General features: G+C 31.0%; 1 protein-coding gene across 1 annotated transcript; it reads left to right on the top strand.

Annotated features, from left to right (window-relative positions):
- Positions 1-14465: 14465 nt before the first annotated feature.
- On the top strand, positions 14466-23538 carry LOC127743894 (dual specificity protein kinase YAK1 homolog). Its single transcript, XM_052256094.1, is given in 19 exon segments — positions 14466-14894; positions 15020-15335; positions 17153-17352; positions 17514-17667; positions 17766-17875; positions 18074-18143; positions 18235-18317; positions 18404-18485; positions 18574-18614; positions 19184-19296; positions 19973-20145; positions 20313-20427; positions 20590-20672; positions 20789-20863; positions 21029-21103; positions 21448-22079; positions 22244-22396; positions 22724-23001; positions 23086-23538. Coding segments are annotated over 18 exon segments (2706 nt in total). The 5' UTR covers positions 14466-14894; positions 15020-15143; the 3' UTR covers positions 23163-23538.
- Positions 23539-24280: the final 742 nt, after the last annotated feature.

The raw sequence follows: 24280 nt of genomic DNA, 5'->3' as shown, positions 1-24280 counted from the left end.
ACTAAACCGAATTAACATGATGAGGTCATCTTTTGATGCTAGTCATCTAACACAAATTTTGTTATTTTGTAAGACTCAAATTTAAAATATTTACTTATTTATGTAGATATAAAAGGAGTATTTAACCTTTGAAGAAAAAACTAATGAAGAGTATTTGACAATCAAATTAATTTTATTATAAAATAATTAAGTTATGAAAAATATTATTATAAAATAAATATTTTTTTAATATAATTTTATACTTTCACAAAACAACATTGTTGTTTGTGTTCAAAAACGATATAAGATTTTTATGACTCTTTAGAGATAAAATTTTGTTATTAACTATAATATATTCAAATTGATAATTCTTTAAAAACCAATTTAAGATACTAGTGTATTACCAAAAATATAAGTAGAAATATCTTATTATTAAATTTTTAACTTACCATAAGATAAAATAAATTTTTAAGAAAAAATTTAAATTTAAGATCAAATCTCTTATTCCAAAAAACTAATATCTTTTTTACAAATATAATTTATTATTTTAACACATTGTAAATAAAGATTATGTAAACAAATTAATGATCACATAAAATTTTTTTATTAATTGTCAGCAAACTAAATTTAGAAAAAATATATCCTATTTGATAGCAACAATTATCAAGATTTTTTAGATATAAAAATTTGTTGAAATTGAATTTTTTTTGAAACAATTTTTTTATATTAGTGTATAGTAAAAATGTTTTAAAAAGAAATAGTTATCAAAAGTATACTAAAATAAAGTTTACTCTAAGACAAATAACTTTTTTAAAATATTATTTTATACATTCATAAAATTATATTATTTTTTTGTGTTAAAAAAATCAATTTACTATCTTAACATATTGCAAATAAAGATTATGTAAACAAATAAACAATCACATAAAAAATTTTATTAATTGTTAAAAAACTAAATTTAGAAAAAACTTATCTATTTGACTATAACAGCAATTCTCAATACTTTTTAGATATAAAATTTTGTTAAACTTAAAAAATTTAAAACCAATTTTGGATATTAGTGCATCAGTAAAAATAAAAAATAGGATTTCCTATTTTCTCTTTTTATTATTAAAGATTAAATCGATGAAAAATTCTATTCCAAATAAAATCTAATAAGTTATTAAAAATAATACTATTTTATACTTTCACAAAAATAACATTGTAATTTGTGTTAAAAACAAAATTAATTTATCATTTTAACACATCGCATATAACAATTATTTCAGCAAATTAGTGATCACATGAAAAACTTGTATTAATTGTTAGCAAATAAATTAACAAAAAATCTATGTGTTTGATAGCAATAATTTTTATGACTTTTTAGATATAATGGAACTAATATATTCGAATTGAAATTTTTTTTTTAAAAATCAATTCAGAATATTAGTGTATCACCAAAAATATAAGTAGAGATTTCTTATTATTAAATTTTTAACCTATCAAATTTTAATTTAAGATAAAATCGCTTATTTCAAAAAATTAATATATTTTTTAAAAATCTAATTCATTATTTTAACACATTGTAGATAACGATTATGTAAGCAAGCTCATGATCACATAAAAAAACGTTATTAATTCTCGATAAACTAAATTTAGAAAAAATCTGTTCTATTTGATAGCAACAATTATCAAGTTTTTTTATACATAAAATTTTGTTGAAATTGAAATTTTTTTAAAACAAATTTTTTATATTAGTGTATCAATGAAAATATTATAAAATGAAATAGTTATTAAAAGTGCACTCAAGTAAAGTTTACTCTAAGACAAATAATTTTTTTAAAATACTATTTTAAACTTTTATAAAATTACATTACTTTTTGTGTTAGAAAAATCAATTTATTATTTTAACATGTTGCCGATAAAGATTATGTAAGCAAATTAACGATCGCATAAATTTTTTTATTAATTGTTGACAAACTAAATTTAGAAAAAATTTGTCTGATCCACGATAACAACAATTCTCAATAATTTTTAGATATAAAATTTTGTTAAACTTAAAAGAATTTTAAAACCAATTTTGGATATTAGTGTATCAGTAGAAATAAAAAATAGGATTTTCTATTTTCTCTTTTTATTATTAAAGATTAAACCGATTAAAAATTCTATTCAAGATAAAATCTAATATAAGTTATTAAAAATAATATTATTTTATACTTTCACAAAACAACATTGTTATTTGTGTTTAAAAACAAAATTAATTTATTATTTTAATACATGACAGATAACGATAACTTATTAATGATCACATAAAAAATTGTATTAATTGTCAATAAATTCAATTAACAAAAAATCTATCTGTTTAATAGCAATAATTTTTATGACTTTTTAGATATAACATTTTGTTGGAAGTAATATATTTGAATTGAAATTTCTTAAAAAATCAATTCAGAATATTAGTGTATCACCAAAAATATATGTTAGAAGTAATATATTTGAATTGAAAATTTTTTAAAAATCAATTCAGAATATTAGTGTATCACCCAAAATATAAGTAGATATCTTTTATTATTAAATTTGTAACCTACCAAATTTTAATTTAAGATAATATCTCTTATTCCAAAAAACATATTTTTTTAAAAATCTAATATATTATTTTAACACATTGTTGATAATGATTATGTAAGCAAATTGATGATTACATAAAAAATTTTATTAATTGTCGACAAATTCAATTTAGAAAAATTTTCTTCTGTTTGATAGCAATACTTATCAAGACTTTTTAGATATAAAATTTTGTTGAAGTTGAAATTTTGTTTGAAACAAATTTTTTATATTAGTGTATAAGTGAAAATGTTTTAAAATGAAATAGTTATCAAAAGTATACTCAAATAAAGTTTACTCTAAAACAAATAACCTTTTTAAAATACAATTTTATACTTTCATAAAATTATATTATTTTTTTTGTTGAAAAATCAATTTAATATTTTAACATGTTGTAGATAAAGATTATGTAAGTAAATTAACGATCACATAAAAATTTTATTAATTGTCGACAAACTAAATTTAGAAAAAACTTATCTGTTCGACCATAACAGCAATTCTCAATACTTTGTAGATATTAAAATTTTGTTAAACTTAAAAACGTTTAAAACCAATTTTAGATATTAGTGCATCAGTAAAAATAAAAAATAGGATTTCCTATTGTCTCTTTTTATTATTAAAGATTAAATCGATGAAAAATTCTATTCCAAATAAAATCTAATAAGTTATTAAAAATAATACTATTTTATACTTTTACAAAACAATATTATTATTTGTGTTAAAAACAAAATCAATTTATCATTTTAACACATCGCAGATAACAATCATGTTAGCGAATTAGTGATTACATAAAAAATTATTATTCATTGTCAGCAAATGAAATTAACAAAAAATCTATGTGTATGATAGCAATAATTTTTATGACTTTTTAGATATAACATTTTATTGGAACTAATATATTTGAATTAAAAATTTTATAAAAACCAATTCAGAATATAAATATATTACCAAAAATATAAGTAGAGATCTCTTATTATAAAATTTTTAATCTACCAAATTTTAATTTAAGATAAAATCTTTTATCCCAAAAAATTAATATCCATTTTAAAAATCTAATTTATTATTTTAACATATTGTAGATAACAATTATGTTAGCAAATTGATGACCACATAAAATTTTTTATTAATTGTCGGCATCTAAATTCAAAACAAATTTGTTCTTTTTCATAGCAACAATTATCAAGACTTTTTAAATATAAAATTTTGTTGAAATTGATTTTTTTTAAATAAATTTTTTGTATTAGTGTATCAGAAAAATGTTTTAAAATGAAATAGTTACCAAAAGTATATTCAAATAAAATTTACTCTAAGACAAATAACTTTTTTAAAATACTATTTTATATTTAGTGAAAACTCAGCTGCAGTCAACTTTACGTAAAATTGATAGTTAAGAGTCGTTAAATGATTTAACTGATTTTATCAAATTTTCATTTAACGGCTATCAGGTGACTACATCTGAGTTTCCACCTTTATACTTTCATAAAATTACATTATTTTTTTGTTTCCACCTTTATACTTTTATAAAATTACATTATTTTTTGTGTTAAGAAAATCAATTTTTTATTTTAACATGTTGCAGATAAAGATTATGTAAGCAATTTAATGATCGCATAAAAAGTTTTATTCATTGTCAACAAACTAAATTTAGGAAAAACTTTTCTGTTTGACGATAACATCAATTCTCAATACTTTTTAGATATAAAATTTTGTTGAAGTTAAAAAATTTTTAAAACCAATTTTGGATATTAGTGTATCACTAAAAATAAAAAGCAGGATTTTTTTTATCTCTTTTTATTGTTAAAGATTAAACCAATAAAAAATTCTATTGAAGATAAAATCTATTTAAGTTATTAAAAACAATACTATTTTATACTTTTACAAAAGCACATTGTTATTTGTGTTAAAAATATCATTTTAATACATCGTAGATAACGATCATGTCAAAAAATTGTTAATCACATGAAAAATTTGTTAGCAAAAATTTTATGACTTTCTAGATATAAGATTTTGTTGGAATTAGTATATTCGAATTAAAAATTTTTAAAAATTAATTCTGAATATTAGTGTACCACTAAAAATATAAGTAGAAATCTCTTGTTATTAAATTTTTAACCTACCAACTTTTAATTTAAGATAAAAATTAAATTTAAGATAAATTTGAAATGTAAGATAAAATTTCTTATTCCAAAAAGTTGATTTTTTTAAATTTAATTTATTATTTTAATGCATTGTAGATAACGATTATGTAAGTAGATTGACAGTCATATAAAAAATATTATTTTTGTCAGCATACTGAATTTAGAAAAAATCTGTCGTATTTGATAACAACCATTCTCAAAATTTTTTGGATATAAAATTTTGTTAAAATTAAAATTAAGTTAGAGATCTCTTATTATTATTAAAGATTAAACCGACCAAAATTCAATTCAAGATAAAATCTATTTAAGATAAATTTTCAATTCAAGATAAAATTTCAATTTAAGATAAAATCTCTAATCATGAAAAAATATTTTATTTTAAAAAAATAAAATAGTTACCGAGCGTATCACTCAAGTGAAGTGAGAATTATTGTTCACAATCACACACAGAAACGTACAAGAAACGAAACTACTTATATAATAATTATTATTTAATAATTAACAAAATAAATAGAAATAATTATAATTATTTGTTATTTCATATGATTGAAGCAAGACAGCGTTGTTCTCTCTCTTTCTCCGCACATTTCAAGAGCTTAAAATCATTTATAAAAATTATTGCACACCTGCTTGCGATTTTTTGGCCGGATTCTTCTGGCTTTCTCCTTTAGCTTCGATTGCCTGCGCTTCATAGCTAATGCTTCATTTTGTTCTTGAAGAATCGCCAAAATGTCCTCCTCATTACTGCATGGTATTGCCCCTGATTCGACCTCCAATTTTCAAGCTTCTTTATTTTCGGCCATTTCTTCTTTCCGGCTCCGGATATTGTTGCCTCTGCACAGCACGGTACCTTCGTCTGTATCCATCCCTGCTTCAGTCCCATCTCTTTCTTGGTCTTCTTGTTCTGTTACTTGGCCATCATCATACATTGCTTCTAACCCTGCCGCCACAGTCCTGCCCATAGCGCCCAAGCAATCTGTTTCTTCATGGGGTTCTTCGAACGGACATCTCCCATCCTTCTCGTTCCTCTTCATATTCCTGCCCAAGCCTTAATGGAAATCGAGCTGCTGCACGGGTGTTGCGCTTCCTGGGCCCTGATCTTGCTGCTCGTTGCTGCGTCCATGGTCCTCATCTACAGTGTGCAAAACCGTATCATCAACCCCAGCTGCCTCCCCGTCGTTTGCCTCAACCGACCCGAAACCGTGCGTCGCCCAGTGCTGACGTTGCGCGGCTTCAATCTCTGGCGAACGCATCCCATCTTTTCTCCTCCGCAGCCGTTGAGAACCCTCTAGGAAGCAGGCTTCGTTTGCTGTACCTTCGTCTACCCGAGGCGGGCGCGCTCTTGTAGCTTCCTCATACAGCCGGGTTGGGTCGCCCACCAGGCCTGCCTTGACCGGTCTAGGGAACCCAATATCTCCCTCAGCTGGTCTTTTTTGTTTTTGTATTCGCTATTCCTACTTTTTAACACATAGGACCTGCTTGCAATAAGCCTAGTAACATTCTTTCTATAAGCATTTGAAATCTCATTATAGAGTCCCTCGTAATTGCATGACAATGTGCAATCGGAATCAATCTCCTGGATAATTGCAGTTGGCCCCGCCGAGATTTTCTTCCCCTTCGTTAGAGCGTTATCACAGCCTTCATAATGATAGTTTGAATTTTGAATATTCCATTCATTCAATTCGAAGGCCAAAGTTACTACTTTGCCCTTTTCCTGTTTATCCTCCAATTGTTTCTCCACCATAATCCCTGCCACCGGATCCACCTACCCACCGTCGACTCAGCGCCGTTACCGGCTATTGGCCTTATTCCAACCTATTGCCTATCTTCCGTGGCCCCTATCTTCTTACCTTGTTGGTTGATCTTCTTCTCCGGAAAGCATTCCTCCTTATATACCTCGTTACCTACCTCCTTCACTAGAACATCAAATTCGCTCGCTCCAATAGTGACATGAATCCACCCGTTGATCTTATTGAACATACAAGTATCTATTAGGACGCGGCTAACACTAAACGAGTTACACATTTCGGTTAAGGTATCACACTTTACCACCTCACCCCCATTGACCTCCTAATCTTGTAAAAGTCTCTGTTGAACAAGCGTGCAAAGGTACTCTATAGCATTCCAACCATATTCTTCTAGTCTCGCTCATCTCAGACTCGTCCCATCTCCATACCATATGGAACAATTTTAAAAGATCGTTCATTCTGAATGTGTAGGCCTCCTCCGCATTAGCTAATGTGTCAAACGTTAATATTGCTTTGTATTCTCCCATCTCTCTTACGTGCGTGACGCACAACCATTCATTATGAACCGTTTGACGTAGTGCTTGAAAGTTGATCATCTTCTTTGTGCTCCCCGCTATACTCCTTTGTAACCAAACAATATTTTCTTTTGCCACCGGTATTTTGATTTTCCTCGACCATCCATTGCTATTTGGGGCCTTGATCTGCGCAGTCCTTGCAGGCTTATCGACATGCTCCTCCGGCTTCCTGACGTTCTTATGCTGCTTGGGTCTATCTTTCTGACCTTGTCTTATGGGTTCCTACACTCCTTTTCTTCTGATGTCCTTCGGTTTAGACTCAGATTTTCTTCTGTATTTTGCTTCTGATACAAATAATCTTTTACCTCTCAACACCATGTGGTTCATGTTTGCAACAGCTTTCAGTGCTCCCGCCTTTGTAGTGTACCGAATAAAAGCGAACAGATAGATCTATCCATTCTTGCTCTTTCGCGCAAGGTAAATGTCTATAATTCTGCCCATCCAATTGAACAAACTGAAAAGTTCACGTTTTGATATATATACCGGGAGATTATCAACGAAAACGGAGAAGGATTCTAACTACAATCGATGATACTCTTCTTTGTTCCAAATCTTAGGATCCTTACCTTGTTGGTTTGTTTGCCTATTGCTACCCTCCTAGTGTTTGCCCACCCAGTGTTTTCCCGCCTCTCTCTCTCTCTTTTCTCATCTCTCTCATTTCTTAATTGATACATAAAAGTCCAAATCCAAATGAATGCTATTCGATCATGCAGTGCGTCATATTTTCATGCTATTAAAAATAATACTATTTATACTTTCACAAAACAACATTGTTATTTGTGTTAAAAAAAAATCAATTTATCATTTTAACACATCGCAGATAACAATCATGTTAAGGAATTAGTGATCACATGAAAAAGTTGTATTCATTGTCAGCAAATGAAATTAACAAAAAATCTATTTGTATGATAGCAATCATTTTTATGACTTTTTAGATATAACATTTTATTGGAACTAATATATTCGAATTGAAAATTTTTTAAAAACCAATTCAAAATATAGATGTATCACCAAAAATGTAAGTAGAGATCTCTTATTATTAAATTTTTAACCTACCAAATTTTAATTTAAGATAAAATCCCTTATCCCAAATGCTAATATCCATTTTAAAAATCTAATTTATTATTTTAACACATTGTAGATAACGATTATGCAAGCAAATTGATGATCACATAAAAATTTTTATTAATTGCCGGCATCTAAATTCAGAACAAATTTATTCTTTTTGATAGCAACAATTATCAAGACTCTTTATATATAAAATTTTGTTGAAATTGATTTTTTTAAACAAATTTTTATATTAGTGTATCAGGAAAAATATTTTAAAATAAAATAGTTACCAAAAGTATACTCAAATAAAGTTTACTCTAAGACAAATAACCTTTTTAAAATACTATTTTATATTTGTTGAAAATCCAGGTGCAGTCAACTTTACGTAAAGTTGATAGTTAAGAGTCGTTAAATGATTTAACTGATTTAATTAAATTTCATCTAACGATTATCAGGTATCAACTTCACGTAAAGTTGACTGCATCTGAGTTTTTACCTTTATACTTTCATAAAATTACATTGTTTTTTGTGTTAAAAAAAATCAATTTTCTATTTTAACATGTTGCAGATAAAGATTATGTAAGGAAATTAACATTGTATAAAACATTTAATTAATTATCAACAAATTAAATTTAGAAAAAACTTTTTTGTTCGACGATAACATCAATTCTCAATACTTTTTAGATATAAAATGTTGTTGAAATTAAAAATTTTTTAATACCAATTTTGGATATTAGTGTATCACTAAAAATAAAAAGTAGGATTTCTTTTATCTCATTTTATTGTTAAAAATTAAACTAATCAAAAATTCTATTGAAGATAAAATCTATTTAAGTTATTAGAAACAATACTATTTTATACTTTTACAAAAGAACATTGTTATTTGTGTTAAAAATAAAATCAATTTATTATTTTAATACATCGTAAATAACGATCATGTCAGCAAATTGTTAATCACATGAAAAACTTGTATTAATTATCAACAAATTAAATTAATAAAAAATCTATCTAATAATAGCAATACTTTTTATGACTTTTTAGATATAAGATTTAGAGCTAATATATTCGAATTGAAAACTTTTAAAAACTAATTCAGAATATTAGTGTATCATTAAACATATAAGTAGAGATCTCTTGTTATTAAATTTTTAACCTACCAAATTTTAATTTAAGATAAAATAAATTTAAGATAAAATTTAAATTTAAGATAAATTTGTAATGTAAGATAAAAAATTTTATTCCAAAAAGTTGATTTTTTAAAAAAAATTAATTTATTATTTTAATGCATTGTAGATAACGATTATGTAAGTAGATTGACGGTCATATAAAAAATATTATTTTTGTCAGCATACTGAATTTAGAAAAAATCTGTCGTATTTGATAACAACCATTTTCAAAATTTTTTGGATATAAAATTTTGTTGAAATTAAAATTTCTTTGAAACAAATTTTGATATCACTAAAAATATAAGTTAGAGATCTCTTATTATTAATAAAGATTAAATCGACCAAAATTCAACTCAAGATAAAATCTATTTAAGATAAATTTTCAATTCAAGATAAAATTTCAATTTAAGATATATCTCTAGTCATTAAAAAATATTTTATTTTAAAAAAATAAAATAGTTACCGAGCGTATCACTCAAGTGAAGTGAGAATTATTGTTCACAATCACACAGAGAAATGTACAAGAAACAAAACAACTTATATAATAATTATTATTTAATAATTAACAAAATAAAGAGAAATAATTATAATTATTTGTTATTTCATATGATCGAAGCAAGAGAGCGTTGTTCTCTCACTCTCTCTCTCTCTCCGCACATTTCAAGAGCTTAAAATCATTTATAAAAATTATTGCACACCTGCTTGCGATTTTTTGGCTGGCTTCTTCTGGCTTTCTCCTTCAGCTTCGATTGCCTGCGCTTCATAGCTAATGCTTCATTTTGTTCTTGAAGAATCGCCAAAATGTCCTCCTCATCACTGCATGGTATTGCCCCTGATCCAACCTCCAATTTCCAAGCTTCTTTATTTTTGGCCATTTCTTCTTCCCGGCTCCGGATATTGTTGCCTCTGCACAGCGCGGTATCTTCGTCTGTATCCATCCCTGCTTCAATCCCATCTCCTTCTTGGTCTTCTTGTTCTGTTACTTGGCCATCACCATACATTGCTTCCAACCTTGCCACCACAGTCCTGCCCATAGCGCCCAAGCAATCTGTTTCTTCATGGGGTTCTTCGAACGGACGTCTTCCATCCTTCTCGTTCCTCTTCATATTCCTGCACAAGCCTTCATGGAAATCGAACCACTGCACGGGTGTGGCGCTTCCTGGGCCCTTGTCTTGCTGCTCGTTGTTGCGTCAATGGTCCTCATCTACAGTATGCAAAACTGTGTCGTCAACCCCAGCTGCCTCCCCGTCGTTTGCCTCAACCGACACGGAACCGTGCGTCGCCCAGTGCAAACGTCTTCAATCTCTGGCGAACGCATCCCATCTTCTCTCCTCCGCAGCCGTTGAGAACCCTCTAGGAAGCAGGCTTCGTTCGTTGTGCCTTTGTTTACCCGATGCGGGCGTGCTCTTGTAGCTTCCTTATACAGCCGGGTTGGGTCGCCCACCAAGCCTGCCTTGACCGGTCTAGGGAGCCCAATATCTCCCTCTTTCAGCTAGCCTTTTTGTTTTTGTATTCGCTGTTCCTACTTTTTAACACATAGGGTATGCTTGCAATAAGCCTAGTAACATTCTTTTCATAAGCATTTGAAATCTCATTATGGAGTCCCTCGTAATTGCATGACAACGTGCAATCGGAATCAATCTCCTGGATAATTGTAGCTGGCTCCGCCGAGATTTCTTTCCCCTTCGTTAGAGCATTATCACAGCCTTCATAATCATAATTTGAATTTTGAATATTCCATTCATTCAATTCGAAAGCCAAAATTACTACTTTGCCCTTTTGCTGTTTATCCTCTAATTGTTTCTCCACCATAATCCCTGCCATCGGATCCACCTACCCACCGTCGGCTCAGCACCGTTACCGGCTACTGGCCTTATTCCAACATGTTGCCTATCTTCCGTGGCCCCTATCTTCTTACCTTGTTGGTCGATCTTCCTCTTAAGAAAGCATTCCTCCTGATATACCTCGCTACCTACCTCCTTCACTAGAACGTCAAATCCGCTCGCTCCAATAGTGACATGAATCCACCCGTTAATCTTATTGAACATACACGTATCTATTAGGACGTGGCTAACACTAAACGAGTTACACATTTCGATTAAGGTATCACACTTTACCACCTCACCCCCATTGACCTCCTAATCTTGTAAAAGTCTCTGTTGAACAAGCGTGCAAAGGTACTCCATAGCATTTCAACCATATTCTTCTAGTCTCGCTCATCTCAGACTCGTCCCATCTCCATATCATATGGAACAATTTTAAAAGATCGTTCATTCTGAATGTGTAGGCCTCTTCCGCATTAGCTAATCTGTCAAACGTTAGTATTGCTTTGTATTCTTCCATCTCCCTTACGTGCGTGACGCACAACCATTCATTATGAACCGTTTGACGTAGTGCTTGAAAGTTGATCATCTTCTTTGTGCTCCCCATTATACTCCTTTGTAACAAAACAATATTTTCTTTTGCCACCGGTATTTCAATTTTCCTCGACCATCCATTGCTATTTGGGGCCTTGATCTGCGCAGTTCTTGCAGGCTTATCCACATGCCCCTCCGGCTTCCTGTCGTTCTTATGCTACTTGGGTCTATCTTCTTGACCTTGTCTTATGGGTTCCTGCACTCCTTTTCCTCTGATGTCCTTCGGTTCAGACTCAGATTTTCTTCTGTATTTTGTTTCTGATACAAATAATCTTTTACCTCTCAACTCCATATGGTTCATGTCTGCAACAGCCTTCAGTGTTCCCGCCTTTGTAGTGTACCGAATTAAAGTGAACAGATAGATCTATCCATTCTTGCTCTTCCGCGCAAGGTAAATGTCTATAATTCTGCCCATCCAATTGAACAAACTGAAAAGTTCACGTTTTGATATATATACCGGGAGATTATCAACAAAAACGGAGAAGGAATCTAACTCCAATCGATGATACTCTTCTTTGTTCCAAATCCTAGGATCCTGACCTTGTAGGTTTGTTTGCCTATTGCTACCCCTCCTAGTGTTTGTCCGCCCAGTGTTTCCCCACCCCTCTCTCTCTTCTCATTTCTCTCATTTCTCAATTAATACATAAAAGTCCAAATTCAAATGAATGCTATTCGATCATGCAGTGTGTCATATTTTCATGCTATTAAAAATAATACTATTTTATACTTTCACAAAACAACATTGTTATTTGTGTTAAAAATAAAATCAATTTATCATTTTAACACATCGCAGATAACAATCATGTTAAGGAATTAGTGATCACATGAAAAATTTGTAGTCATTGTCAGCAAATGAAATTAATAAAAAATCTATTTGTATGATAGCAATAATTTTTATAACTTTTTAGATATAACATTTTATTGGAATTAATATATTCGAATTGAAAATTTTTTAAAAACCAATTCAGAATATAAATTTTTTAAAAACCAATTCAAAATATAGATGTATCACCAAAAATGTAAGTAGAGATCTCTTATTATTAAATTTTTAACCTACCAAATTTTAATTTAAGATAAAATCCCTTATCCCAAAAAACTAATATCCGTTTTAAAGATTTAATTTATTATTTTAACACATTGTAGATAACGATTATGTAAGCAAATTGATGATCACATAAAAAATTTTATTAATTGTCGGCATATAAATTCAGAACAAATTTATTCTTTTTTATAGCAACAATTATCAAGACTTTTTATATATAAAATTTTGTTGAAATTGATTTTTTTAAACAAATTTTTATATTAGTGTATCAGGAAAAATATTTTAAAATAAAATAGTTACCAAAAGTATACTCAAATAAAGTTTACTCTAAGACAAATAACCTTTTTAAAATACTATTTTATATTTAGTGAAAATTTAGGTGCAGTCAACTTTACATAAAGTTGATAGCTAAGAGTCGTTAAATGATTTAACTGATTTGATTAAATTTTCATCTAACGGCTATCAGGTATCAATTTCACGTAAAATTGACTGTATCTGAGTTTTTACCTTTATACTTTCATAAAATTACATTGTTTTTTGTGTTAAAAAAATCAATTTTCTATTTTAACATGTTGTAGATAAAGATTATGTAAGAAAATTAACGATTGTATAAAATTTTTTATTAATTATCAACAAATTAAATTTAGAAAAAACTTTTTTGTTCGACAATAACATTAATTCTCAATACTTTTTAGATATAAAATTTTGTTGAAGTTAAAAAATTTTTAACACCAATTTTGGATATTAGTGTATCACTAAAAATAAAAAATAGGATTTTTTTATCTCTTTTTATTGTTAAAAATTAAACCAATCAAAAATTCTATTGAAGATAAAATCTATTTAAGTTATTAAAAATAATACTATTTTATACTTTTACAAAAGAACATTGTTATTTGTGTTAAAAACAAAATCAATTTATTATTTTAATACATGGTAGATAACGATCATGTCAGCAAATTGTTAATCACATAAAAAATTTGTATTAATTATCAGCAAATTAAATTAATAAAAATCTATCTAATAATAGCAATAATTTTTATGACTTTTTAGATATAAGATTTAGAGCTAATATATTCGAATTGAAAATTTTTAAAAACTAATTCAGAATATTAGTGTATCATTAAACATACAAGTAGGATTTCTTGTTATTAAATTTTTAACCTACCAAATTTTAATTTAAGATAAAATAAATTTAAGATAACATTTAAATTTAAGATAAATTTGTAATGTAAGATAAAATTTTTTATTCCAAAAAATTGATTTTTTTAAAAAATTTAATTTATTATTTTAATGCATTGTAGATAACGATTATATAAGTAGAGACGATCATATAAAAAATATTATTTTTGTCGGCATACTGAATTTAGAAAGAATCTGTCGTATTTGATAATAACCATTCTCAAAATTTTTTGGATATAAAATTTTGTTGAAATTAAAATTTATTTGAAACAAATTTTGGTATCACTAAAAATGTAAGTTAGAGATCTCTTATTATTATTAAAGATTAAAACGACTAAAATTCAATTTAAAATAAAATCTTTAAGATAAATTTTATAAAATTTTAATTTAAGATAAAATTGCTAGTTATTAAAAAATACTTTATTATAAAAAAATAAAATAGTTACCGAGCATATCACTCAAGTGAAGTGAGAATTATTGTTCACAATCACACACAAACAAACGTACAAGAAACAAATCTACTTATATAATAATTATTATTTAATAATTAACAAGATAAATAGAAATAATTATAATTATTTGTTATTTCATATGATCGAAGCAAGACGGCGTTGTTCTCTCTCTCTCCGCACAGAGACACCAACGAAACAAAACATCCAATTTGCATCATCGTCATCATCATCATCATCATCATCATCAACCCTTTTATACCATTTACTCTCTTCTTTCCAAGCATTCACCAAAACCACCCTTACACCAAAAACCACAAAAAATTGGGGCAAGAAAGGTGTCCCACTTTCGCGAGAACACTTCCGATCCAACGATTTCTCTTGTTGTTATCTTCATACCCAGAGAAAATAGTTTCTGTCTTCGCTTCTGTGTTGGATTCAATTGGAAAAATCCTTGAATGGATCTTGGGTATCTTGGCGTTCGGCGATGATTCGAGAAGGTTCTGTTTACGATGGGATTGAAATCCGTTGGTGGGTTCTTCGCTAAACACCGATTGTAGCACAAAAGGTGGGTGTTTTTGATTATTTGATTGGGGGTAATCTCTTTTCTTCTTTCCCTTTTGGGGATTGCCCTTTAGGTGTTTGATTTTATGTCTGTGTGATGTTGTGATTGGTGTGGTGATGATGCAATAGATATTAGAAGAGGAAGAGCAATGATGATGGTGGAAGTGGAATTGGAATTGGGGGAAGTGAATCTTTGAGTTTGGAGGAGCTTTTGTTCTTTAATCTTTGAGGGTGGTCTTTCTCTTGCTGTGTCATGGATGAGGCTAGGCCTCGGAATAATGAAACTGCTGCATCATCATCATCGCCTTCAGCTTCGCGGTTGCCGGTGTCTTCCGGATGGCGTCCGAGCCGGGCTGTGTTTGCTCCTTATGGGCCACCACAGGGTGAAGAAGCCACAGCTCAAAGGCCACAGAGATTGAGAGTGGCAGTGACAGTGAGGAAGCCTGTAAGTTTCTTTTTGGATTTTTTAAATGATTATGTTTGAAAGTTATTCCCTTATAATCATAGTTAGATGTCATAGATGTGCTTTGTTTGAATTAGCTTAGTAAACTGTTAACTTACACTGTGTATATCACTAGGTCAAAAGTTGCGACTTCTAGTTAAATTGTAAATACTTTTGGTTAAGAACATTATCAAGTAGATGCAATCTGACATTGACCATATCATGGACGTGAGTTTAGATGTTTGTCCATAACAGAAAATCCTCTAACACCTACATTGCATAGTTAAGGGGTTTTTGAGAATCTACTATCCAATCAATCGGACTATTGTCCATTAGGCCTTGCGACTCCCACAGTAGAATGCTATAGGAATCAAACTATTGAATGTAGCTTTAAATCTTTAATACTTCTTGTTGACCGTGTTAAGCCTTCCCAATGTAGAATGCTATAGGAATCAAACTCACAAATGCTACTAGACTAAGAGCTATAGCTTTTATTTAGGGTGCAAATCTTTGTACTCAATGTTCATTATCAAGTGCCATGGTTTGATTACTCTAGTTCTCTTTGTGCATGCCAAGGCAAGATGCTGGCTCACAAGTAGCATCACATTGGGAAGCAAATTTGAAATGTTTATGAAGGATCCTTTAGGGGCCATGTAATTATTGAGTGAGGAATTGGAGGCTTTAGGTGGGGAGAAAGGAGACCTGCAATGTTTTGCAGCATCTTAGCCTTTCTTTTTTTGGTTCCACCTTTCTCATTTATGAGTATATACGCACCTTCCTCCTAAATTGAGTCTAGTATCCGTCAAATATCAACAGCAGCAGGTGTTTTAGTGTGATGTCAATGCAACAGTGTTTGCCAATTTGGTGCCATGTATAAATGGTATCAAAACTTTGATTTGGAATGATGGGGTTAATGGGGTGTCGGTGCAATTTCTTTCTAAGCTCACTGACAAGGAGAGCAGAAAATGTAGAAGGTTGAATACTCCAATGTTTGTAGGGGATCATGCCTATGTTTGGATGAGCAATGTCAGAAATATTGAGCTTTCATATGGAATTTGTGGGCTCTGCTAGCAGTTGTGTTAATTTTTGGGGTTGTGCTGTGGTATGGCCTATGGAAGAAGTAGTGGGATCTGCACAGTCCTAGTTCAATTTTAGTTTCCTTTTCAGTGACGGTGATTAAAAAATTCAACCTTAGTTTACTCTGTGTTTAATGTTTAGATTATGGGAGAAAAAGAATTGCTTTCATCCAAAACAGGGCTTTTTGGTATCTTTGAGACTTGTTGGCTTGCCCTTAGACTTGCATAAGTTTCTCCTCACTAATTGAAGTTCTGGCCCGCATAAAAAAGTAAAGATTCTATGGTAGTCCGCAGTGTTTGCGGTGCTTTCATGCATATGATCGGAAAGAAATTCTAGGGTTTTTAATATTTTTTATAATATTGATTTCATTTGGGATACGATTATATTTTTTGACTTCCTCTTGGTGCTCAGAACTTGGGCTGTTCAATGGCCACTGGAGTTTCTTTAGCTAATATGCAAAGAGACTAGCATACCTTATTACATGCTTTTTATGTTTTACCTTTACCTTTTGTATATATGCCATGATGGCTTATCTTTATATTCTCTTCTATTCTAATAATATTTCTTTTTCAATTTGTCTAGATAACTTATGGCATGATTTAGCAAGTGATTTCATTGTCATCACTCGTCAAGCTAGGCGATTAGAAATTACTAACTTGTGTTTTTTGTCATCAATTGATACATGATCTTGTGCCCAATAATATCTGACTGTTCGGAGCTTTGGCTTTGCTTGTATTTTGTAGTTGGTGGCAAGATTGACCAAGGAAATAGTTGAAACATATCAAACATGCAATCCAAAGTTTAAATATTCTGAAGATCTAAATCCAAAAAGATTTTTGACCAGTCCATCAATTGGAGTGCTTAATGATGGCTATGATAATGTAAACTCAGATCTTATTCTGACAGTGAATTTTGTCTTGGTCCATGTAGAGAAAAATAAAAGGTTTGTCATACATATTTCTTTCCTTTACGCTTTATGTTTATTTGAATATCAAAATCAATACAGAGTACAGACAGATTGGTAGTTGATAGCAAGTGTGTCATGTTGCCCTTCACCTAGTAATATCAGCATGTCTTTTATGAATTGGCTTTCTGATATTGCAGATATATTGTCAAAGATCTTCTTGGCCATGGGACATTTGGTCAAGTGGCGAAGTGCTGGGATTCAGATACCAACAGTTTTGTTGCTGTGAAGATCATTAAAAATCAACCTGCATACTATCAACAGGCACTGGTTGAAGTAACTATATTAACGACGGTAACGTATCATATTATGATTTTCTTTTTTTAATTATAATTATTTTCTTTAAATGCAACCAAGAGAAGTTAATTTGATATATCATTTCATTCTTGCAGTTAAATAAGAAGTATGATCCTGAGGATAAGCATCATATTGTTCGTATATATGATTATTTTGTGTATCAACGGCATTTGTGCATATGCTTTGAACTACTGGACACAAACTTGTAAGTTTTGGTCCTTTTGGACTTCTATTCCCATTAGTATCTGTCCTGCTATGATCATTGAAAATGCATGTAAAGCATGATTGGTGTTCAAGTTCTATTTGAAATTTTGGACTAAAATATTTGATGGATTTTGCAATATTACAATTCTGGATTTGTTATCTCGTTGCATATTTTGGTATTGACATTGTAGCCATATAGGTATGAGCTTATCAAGATGAATCATTTTAGAGGATTATCACTTAGCATTGTTCAGCTATTCTCTAAGCAGGTATGTCAAATCTCTGAATGACCTTTATGCTTTATCTTTCGCTGGCTTTGATATCTTACCATAATCTTTTTTTTTAATTTATATTTTTAAGATTTTATGTGGACTGGCTCTATTAAAGGATGCTGGCATTATTCATTGTGATCTGAAGCCAGAAAACATTCTTTTATGTACAAGGTTGGTTTTTTACGTGGTGTACATAATGAAATGAGTGTTGTAGCTATTTCATCTTGTGGTTTAATGAAATTGTGTCTCATGTGTAGCACTGTGAAGCCAGCAGAAATCAAAATTATTGACTTTGGATCAGCATGCATGGAAAACCGCACTGTTTACTCCTATATTCAGGTTTACATACTGTTGAACATAGCCTTTTTGATCCTTCCTGTTGTAATTATAGTTGTCTGGTACTTACAATCTTTCCCTTTTTATGCAGAGTCGATATTACAGATCCCCTGAGGTTCTTCTTGGATATCAGTATCCTACTCAATGAAATTTGTTGTTGAAACTTTTTTCCTCATGGTTTTTCAATTTTTGATGTTTCTTTTCACTGCTCTATCTTTTTTCTTTTGCTGCAGTGTGATACCTGTGTTTGATTGGCTAAGTATTTCCATTGAACGTTTTTAACTAAAGTCGAGGTTGTTCTTTAGCATTTGGAGCTATAGTTTGGTCTGTGTCGACGATGTCAAACTCGTGCATACTGTGGGATCAGATTGGGAAGCAATTGAACATTTTAGAGTTACAAGTTACATGTTTTCCTTCCTTTTTTACGGATGGGGTAGCCATAGTTGGGCCTTTGTTGGAGCAGGGTGTGTGTTAAAGAATTTGGCTAATTTGTTGATATCCGCAAGTGTTGTAATTCGTAATGGTAATTAGAACATGCAGTCCTTTGTACATGATGAGAGGCATGCTTTTGTTTAAATTGATTGCATGCCTGAAACCCTTATTGCATACTGTTTGGAAGAAGGTTGTTTTTTAATGATTACCTTGTCAGATTATTTTGAGATACTCTTCTTTGCTTCATATTTGTCCTTAACGCTTAAAAGGTACACAACAGCTATTGATATGTGGTCCTTTGGGTGCATAGTGGCTGAATTGTTTCTTGGATTACCATTATTTCCCGGGGCTTCAGAATTTGATCTTTTGAGGCGGATGATAGCCAAAAGATAAATGGTCAAAAATAAAATTCAAGTATTTGTATTCATTTAACAGTGTCTTTTCAGCAATCATATGGAAACAGAATGGTCCTACATTTGAACACCAAATTGACAGCACACGGTAGCAATAAGGTTACTCTGAAATATAATTAGGTCTTCAAGATAGTGTGTAGGACTGAAAGGATTGATTAGGAACTCAAATTATAAAGGAATTACCCCATTTGAGATTCCGATTTCAGAAAATATCACTCTTTTTATTTATTCATTTATTTTATTTTTATAAAAGAAGAATTTCATTGAGACTAAGAGAAGAATAATAAAAGATAGAGGATAAGAATTACTCTATACAAGAGCAAAAACAACCAACAGGGGTTATATATAACGCGTATCTTCCTCTCTAACCACTTTATACCTCTTTCTTCTTATTTGATCTTTTTTTTTATAGATATTTTCTCTCTTTGGTTCTCCTTACTTATCCTACTATATTCAATTTTTCTATGCCAAAAGCAAATGGGATGCTAGTAACATCTTACATAGTTACTGTCTCTCAGCTATATAACAGCGTATGCCAATTTCTTTAAATAAAGAACAAGCCAGAATAAAGCCTAAACAATTTTATTTTGTTCTAGTATGCAAATCAGTTAGCTTCCTTTGTTTCCCTGCTTTGAATAAGATTTTAGATTTTGTGAATATATTGCAGAGGACAGCCACCTGATTATGTATTGAGGGAGGCAAAAAACACAAGTAAATTCTTCAAGTGTATTGGAAGTCTCCAGAGCATAGAGATTAGTGAGGGTTCCAAAAATGGAAGAAGTGTTTATCAAGCATTGACAGAGGAAGAGTATGAAGTTGTAAGTTTTACATGCTTCTTTTTATCTATTTTAGGATGTTTTCTCCAAAACTAACATTGTCGCATCTCTCGTAGTATATCATTCTAATTGTTTTCACTTGCCTGCGCCCGCTCCCTCGCTTTTTCTTAAGGTTAGATGTTTATCATTACATTTCTGATTTTGTTCAGAGAGAATTGAAGAAGCCAACCGTTGGAAAGGAGTATTTTAATCATATGAACCTTGAAGCAATTGTTACAAACTATCCCTATAGGAAAAACCTGCCCAAGGAAGATATTGTCAAAGGTTAGCTTTTCCATAATTTGGTAAAAGCCATAGAGGCTGGAAATGCATGCACAGCATGATTTTGCTGTTTTGGTTTATTCAACCATATATGATCATATTTTATATTTTATTTCTTGCATCAAAATTGACAGTACTAAGGGATGTTGTGCAAACTTGTTTCAGAAAGTCAAATAAGATTGGCTCTTATTGATTTTTTGAGAGGACTTGTTGAGTTCGATCCTGCGAAACGATGGTCACCTTTCCAGGTAAATTCCCTTTGTCCCATTACCCCTGCTTGACTCATTTTCAAACTAAAGTTTGGCTTGTATTGATGTGAAGTTTAATCTGTAAGTCCTTAGATTGTTAATTTATGTTCCTTTAGGCCTCAAAACACCCTTTTGTAACTGGAGAGCCTTTTACACAACCTTATCAGCCTCCCCCAGAGACTCCTCGTGTGGTAAGTAACTTCCAATTCTAAAGTGTCTGTTTTTTCTCATAAGGTAGTAGGTTATACTTTTAATATTTGACTTAAATTAACTCTGCCATTTAATTTGTCTGGTTGTTACTATATTTTCATTCTAATATCTACCTCATGTAATATACATCTTATTTTTCTGTTTAGCCGGTTGTTCAAACTGTCAAGGTGGATAATCATCCAGGTGGAGGGCACTGGTTTGCTGCTGGCCTGTCACCTAATGTGAGCCTGCTACTTTTGTAAATATTACTGCCTTGATATCTGTAGAGAAGTTGAGTGCATTTCATTGAAGAATACATTAATAGGGTGAAACACAATTATCGTCACCAACTTAAACAAAAGATTAGGCAGATGAAAGGAAAAAAAAACCAATATAGCAAAGCTTCCATCTCTCTCCTCCCCGAGACATACTTCTCTAAAGTGGTCATGCAGCCTCTAATGGAAACTCCTATTTACTCTCTTCAATTCGGCTACTACAGAATTCGGAGTACATGTACATCATTTTCAGTTCAGAAATAATTATTTTTCATTTTTTACTTTTATTTTGTTATATGTAATCGATCCAGGTTCCAGGAAAAAATAGAGCTTCGATCTATAGCAACGCACATTTTCAGATGATGCAGTATCCTCCTTCTAATAGTTATGGTAGCGTAGGAAGCCATGGGAGCTATAATGAGAGCATTGGGCTTGGTAGCAGCTATGGAAGTTATGGAGACAATAGTAACATGTTTCCTTACTATTCACCGGTTGGTCCATCTGGTATGAACATGCATAACCCCAGCCCCTCTCAGTTCACTCCACCTAGTTCCTATGGTCAAGTTGGTTCTCCCGGACACTACGGACCTACATCTCCAGCGAGAGGAACCACTCATGGATCACCTTTGGGGAAGACACCTGCAGTTAGCCAATTTAATCGACGGAAAAACTGGGGATATTCGGGAAGTCCTCAACCTCAAGAAACAGTATTTTCTTCACATTGGCAAGGACAAGGTCCTGACAACTCAAGCCTTCCCGAGGGAACATCCCAAGCCCTTGGCAGCTCCCCATCTTACGTGCAGTCAAATATGAATCCTGGAACCTGGAAGCAGCGAGGAAGTGGAGGGTTATCTTCGAATTTGGCAGTGCAGTCAACAGAGTTGGCTCATGACAATGCAGACTCAGGCATGCCTGATCCTGGAGATTGGGATCCTAATTATAGGTATACTTTTAGCTCCCTGACAGATATTTTGATTTGGTTTTTCTAAAAGAATTAAAATTGAAATGTAATTTTTTTTATAAAAATTTGTGTTATTATTATTATTATTTTTTAACAGTAACACAAGATATTATAACATCAACTGAACAACTTTAACTTAATTTCAGTGATGAACTACTTCTGCAAGATGATGGTGCAGATGAAAGTTCCTTGACAAATGATTTTTCTAGAAGCATGAGTCTTGGTTCCACGGAACCATGGGTTGGATTGGGAAGGTTGAACCACGGAACCAGTACAAGCTCTCCAATGATCGTACAGAGGTGAGTTGTCTGCTGCAGAATGTTTCTCAAATTAGCATTGCTTGCTCCTCAGTTTTTGTATTATCCCATGTACAGATTTTGTTTGACGTGCTGATGAGTGGTTCCATGGTCAAAGATTTGGTTGAAGGTTTTTTTATTGATCTAATTTCCTTATAACATTACTTTTAAGAGGGTAAACTCACTCTTATGGTCATAAAACTATCAGAACATTAATATTTCTTGAAATTTTATTTGTAAACTTTTAGGGAGAAACCATATAATATTGTCTTCTCTTGCAATTGCTATCGAGTTAAAATCTAAATATATTATATTATCTGTATGCCTCAGAATACCCGCATCAGGTCAAGCATTTTCTGGTGAGATGGGTAGCTCTCCAATGCATCATGATCTTCAATATATGTCAAAGCCTTTTCATTATATACCTCATGTTTTACAAAATTCTCCAAGCCGATTCGGTCACCAACCTACTCAAAGGTTTCCACATGGTAGACCTCCCCAGAGCGGCGACTGGAATCAACTTAAGGTTGCACCTCCTCCTCCTAGTTTCGGTAGTGTAGGCCAACGCTCTCCCAGGAATAGCTCATTCTCCAACAACATGACATGGGGTATATAGTATGCTATTCTTATAGTAAGAGACTATTACCATGCAACTATATCTATAATCTCTAACTTGAGTTGAATCGTTATAGGGCGAAGAATGAATCCTCCGGTTTCAAGCATGCCGCCAACATCTCGCGCAAGAAAAGATTATGCAAGGATTGACTAAAGCTGAACAACACCACATATCTGGTGAAAGATCAGCATGCATGACGAGCCGAGTCTTAAAGAAAGGCCCCCAAAAAGTGAAAAAAGTGGTTGAAAGATTTGGAAAATACTAAAGAAAAGGGAAAAAAAAGCCAGTACCCAAAAGTTGATTAGCGACCCCTTTTGTACCTTTGATTATTTATTGTGATTGCTGCATAAAAATAATTTATGCTTATATAGTTTGCAAATTGCATGCCATTGATCATTTATTTGGGTATTGGTGTTTGGTGAATGGTGCTTCAATCCGCACATGGCTTATACATTTTTGGTAAAAAAAAGGGGTTTCTTGTGGTTAATTAATGATATATTTGTTAGCAGTGTGCAAAAGTTTTCAACTATTTTTGCTTCCAAATTTTCTCTTCTATTTATTATTATTGTATTCTTAAATGCTATTTTATTTGTTTCATTCTCATTCTGAGAACATGATTTAGATTAGAGAGTATTTCATATTTTGCAGGTCTCTAATACCATCTCTATTTGTTAAGGGAATTCATTCGTGTAGGAACAAGATTTTTTTTTTCCTGAATTAGAAGTTATAACTCATTTATTGAAATCAATTACTGATTACTGATTGTACGATTACTGTCATTGTTTTGTTTTACAACATTTAAGAATGTTATCCAGCAGTAATGATCAGATAAAGAATATTACCCCAAAAAAGTAATTATTGATGTATTTAATTATCATGCAAATAGATAATGTGAGATATGTAAACAAATATCACATGAAAATACAAAATATTATACGATATGTAGTAGTATAATAAATAAAATTGGTAAAATAATTAAAATACAAAATCTCAATAGTAATATATATAACTAGAAGTATTTATTTAATTGTTTCCATGATGAATGATGCACTAAAATAAGGGAAATGTACATTTAATAGAAATTGTTGATATTAAATTATGTTAAGACTTGGTGTTTATTATAGCATTGTCTTGTAGTGGAGAATAATGATATGATGCATTGCATCTTTAAATAAAATGAAGATTGTATTTTTTTTATTACAGAAGATGTAAAAAAATATATTATTCTCTACAAATTTAGTGAAAATTTTCATTCTTTATCCAATTCTACT

Source organism: Arachis duranensis, unplaced genomic scaffold, assembly GCF_000817695.3.
Source record: "Arachis duranensis cultivar V14167 unplaced genomic scaffold, aradu.V14167.gnm2.J7QH unplaced_Scaffold_165934, whole genome shotgun sequence".
In the NCBI taxonomy this organism is placed as follows: domain Eukaryota; kingdom Viridiplantae; phylum Streptophyta; class Magnoliopsida; order Fabales; family Fabaceae; genus Arachis; species Arachis duranensis.
This window is presented reverse-complemented; position numbering and strand designations above follow the sequence as displayed.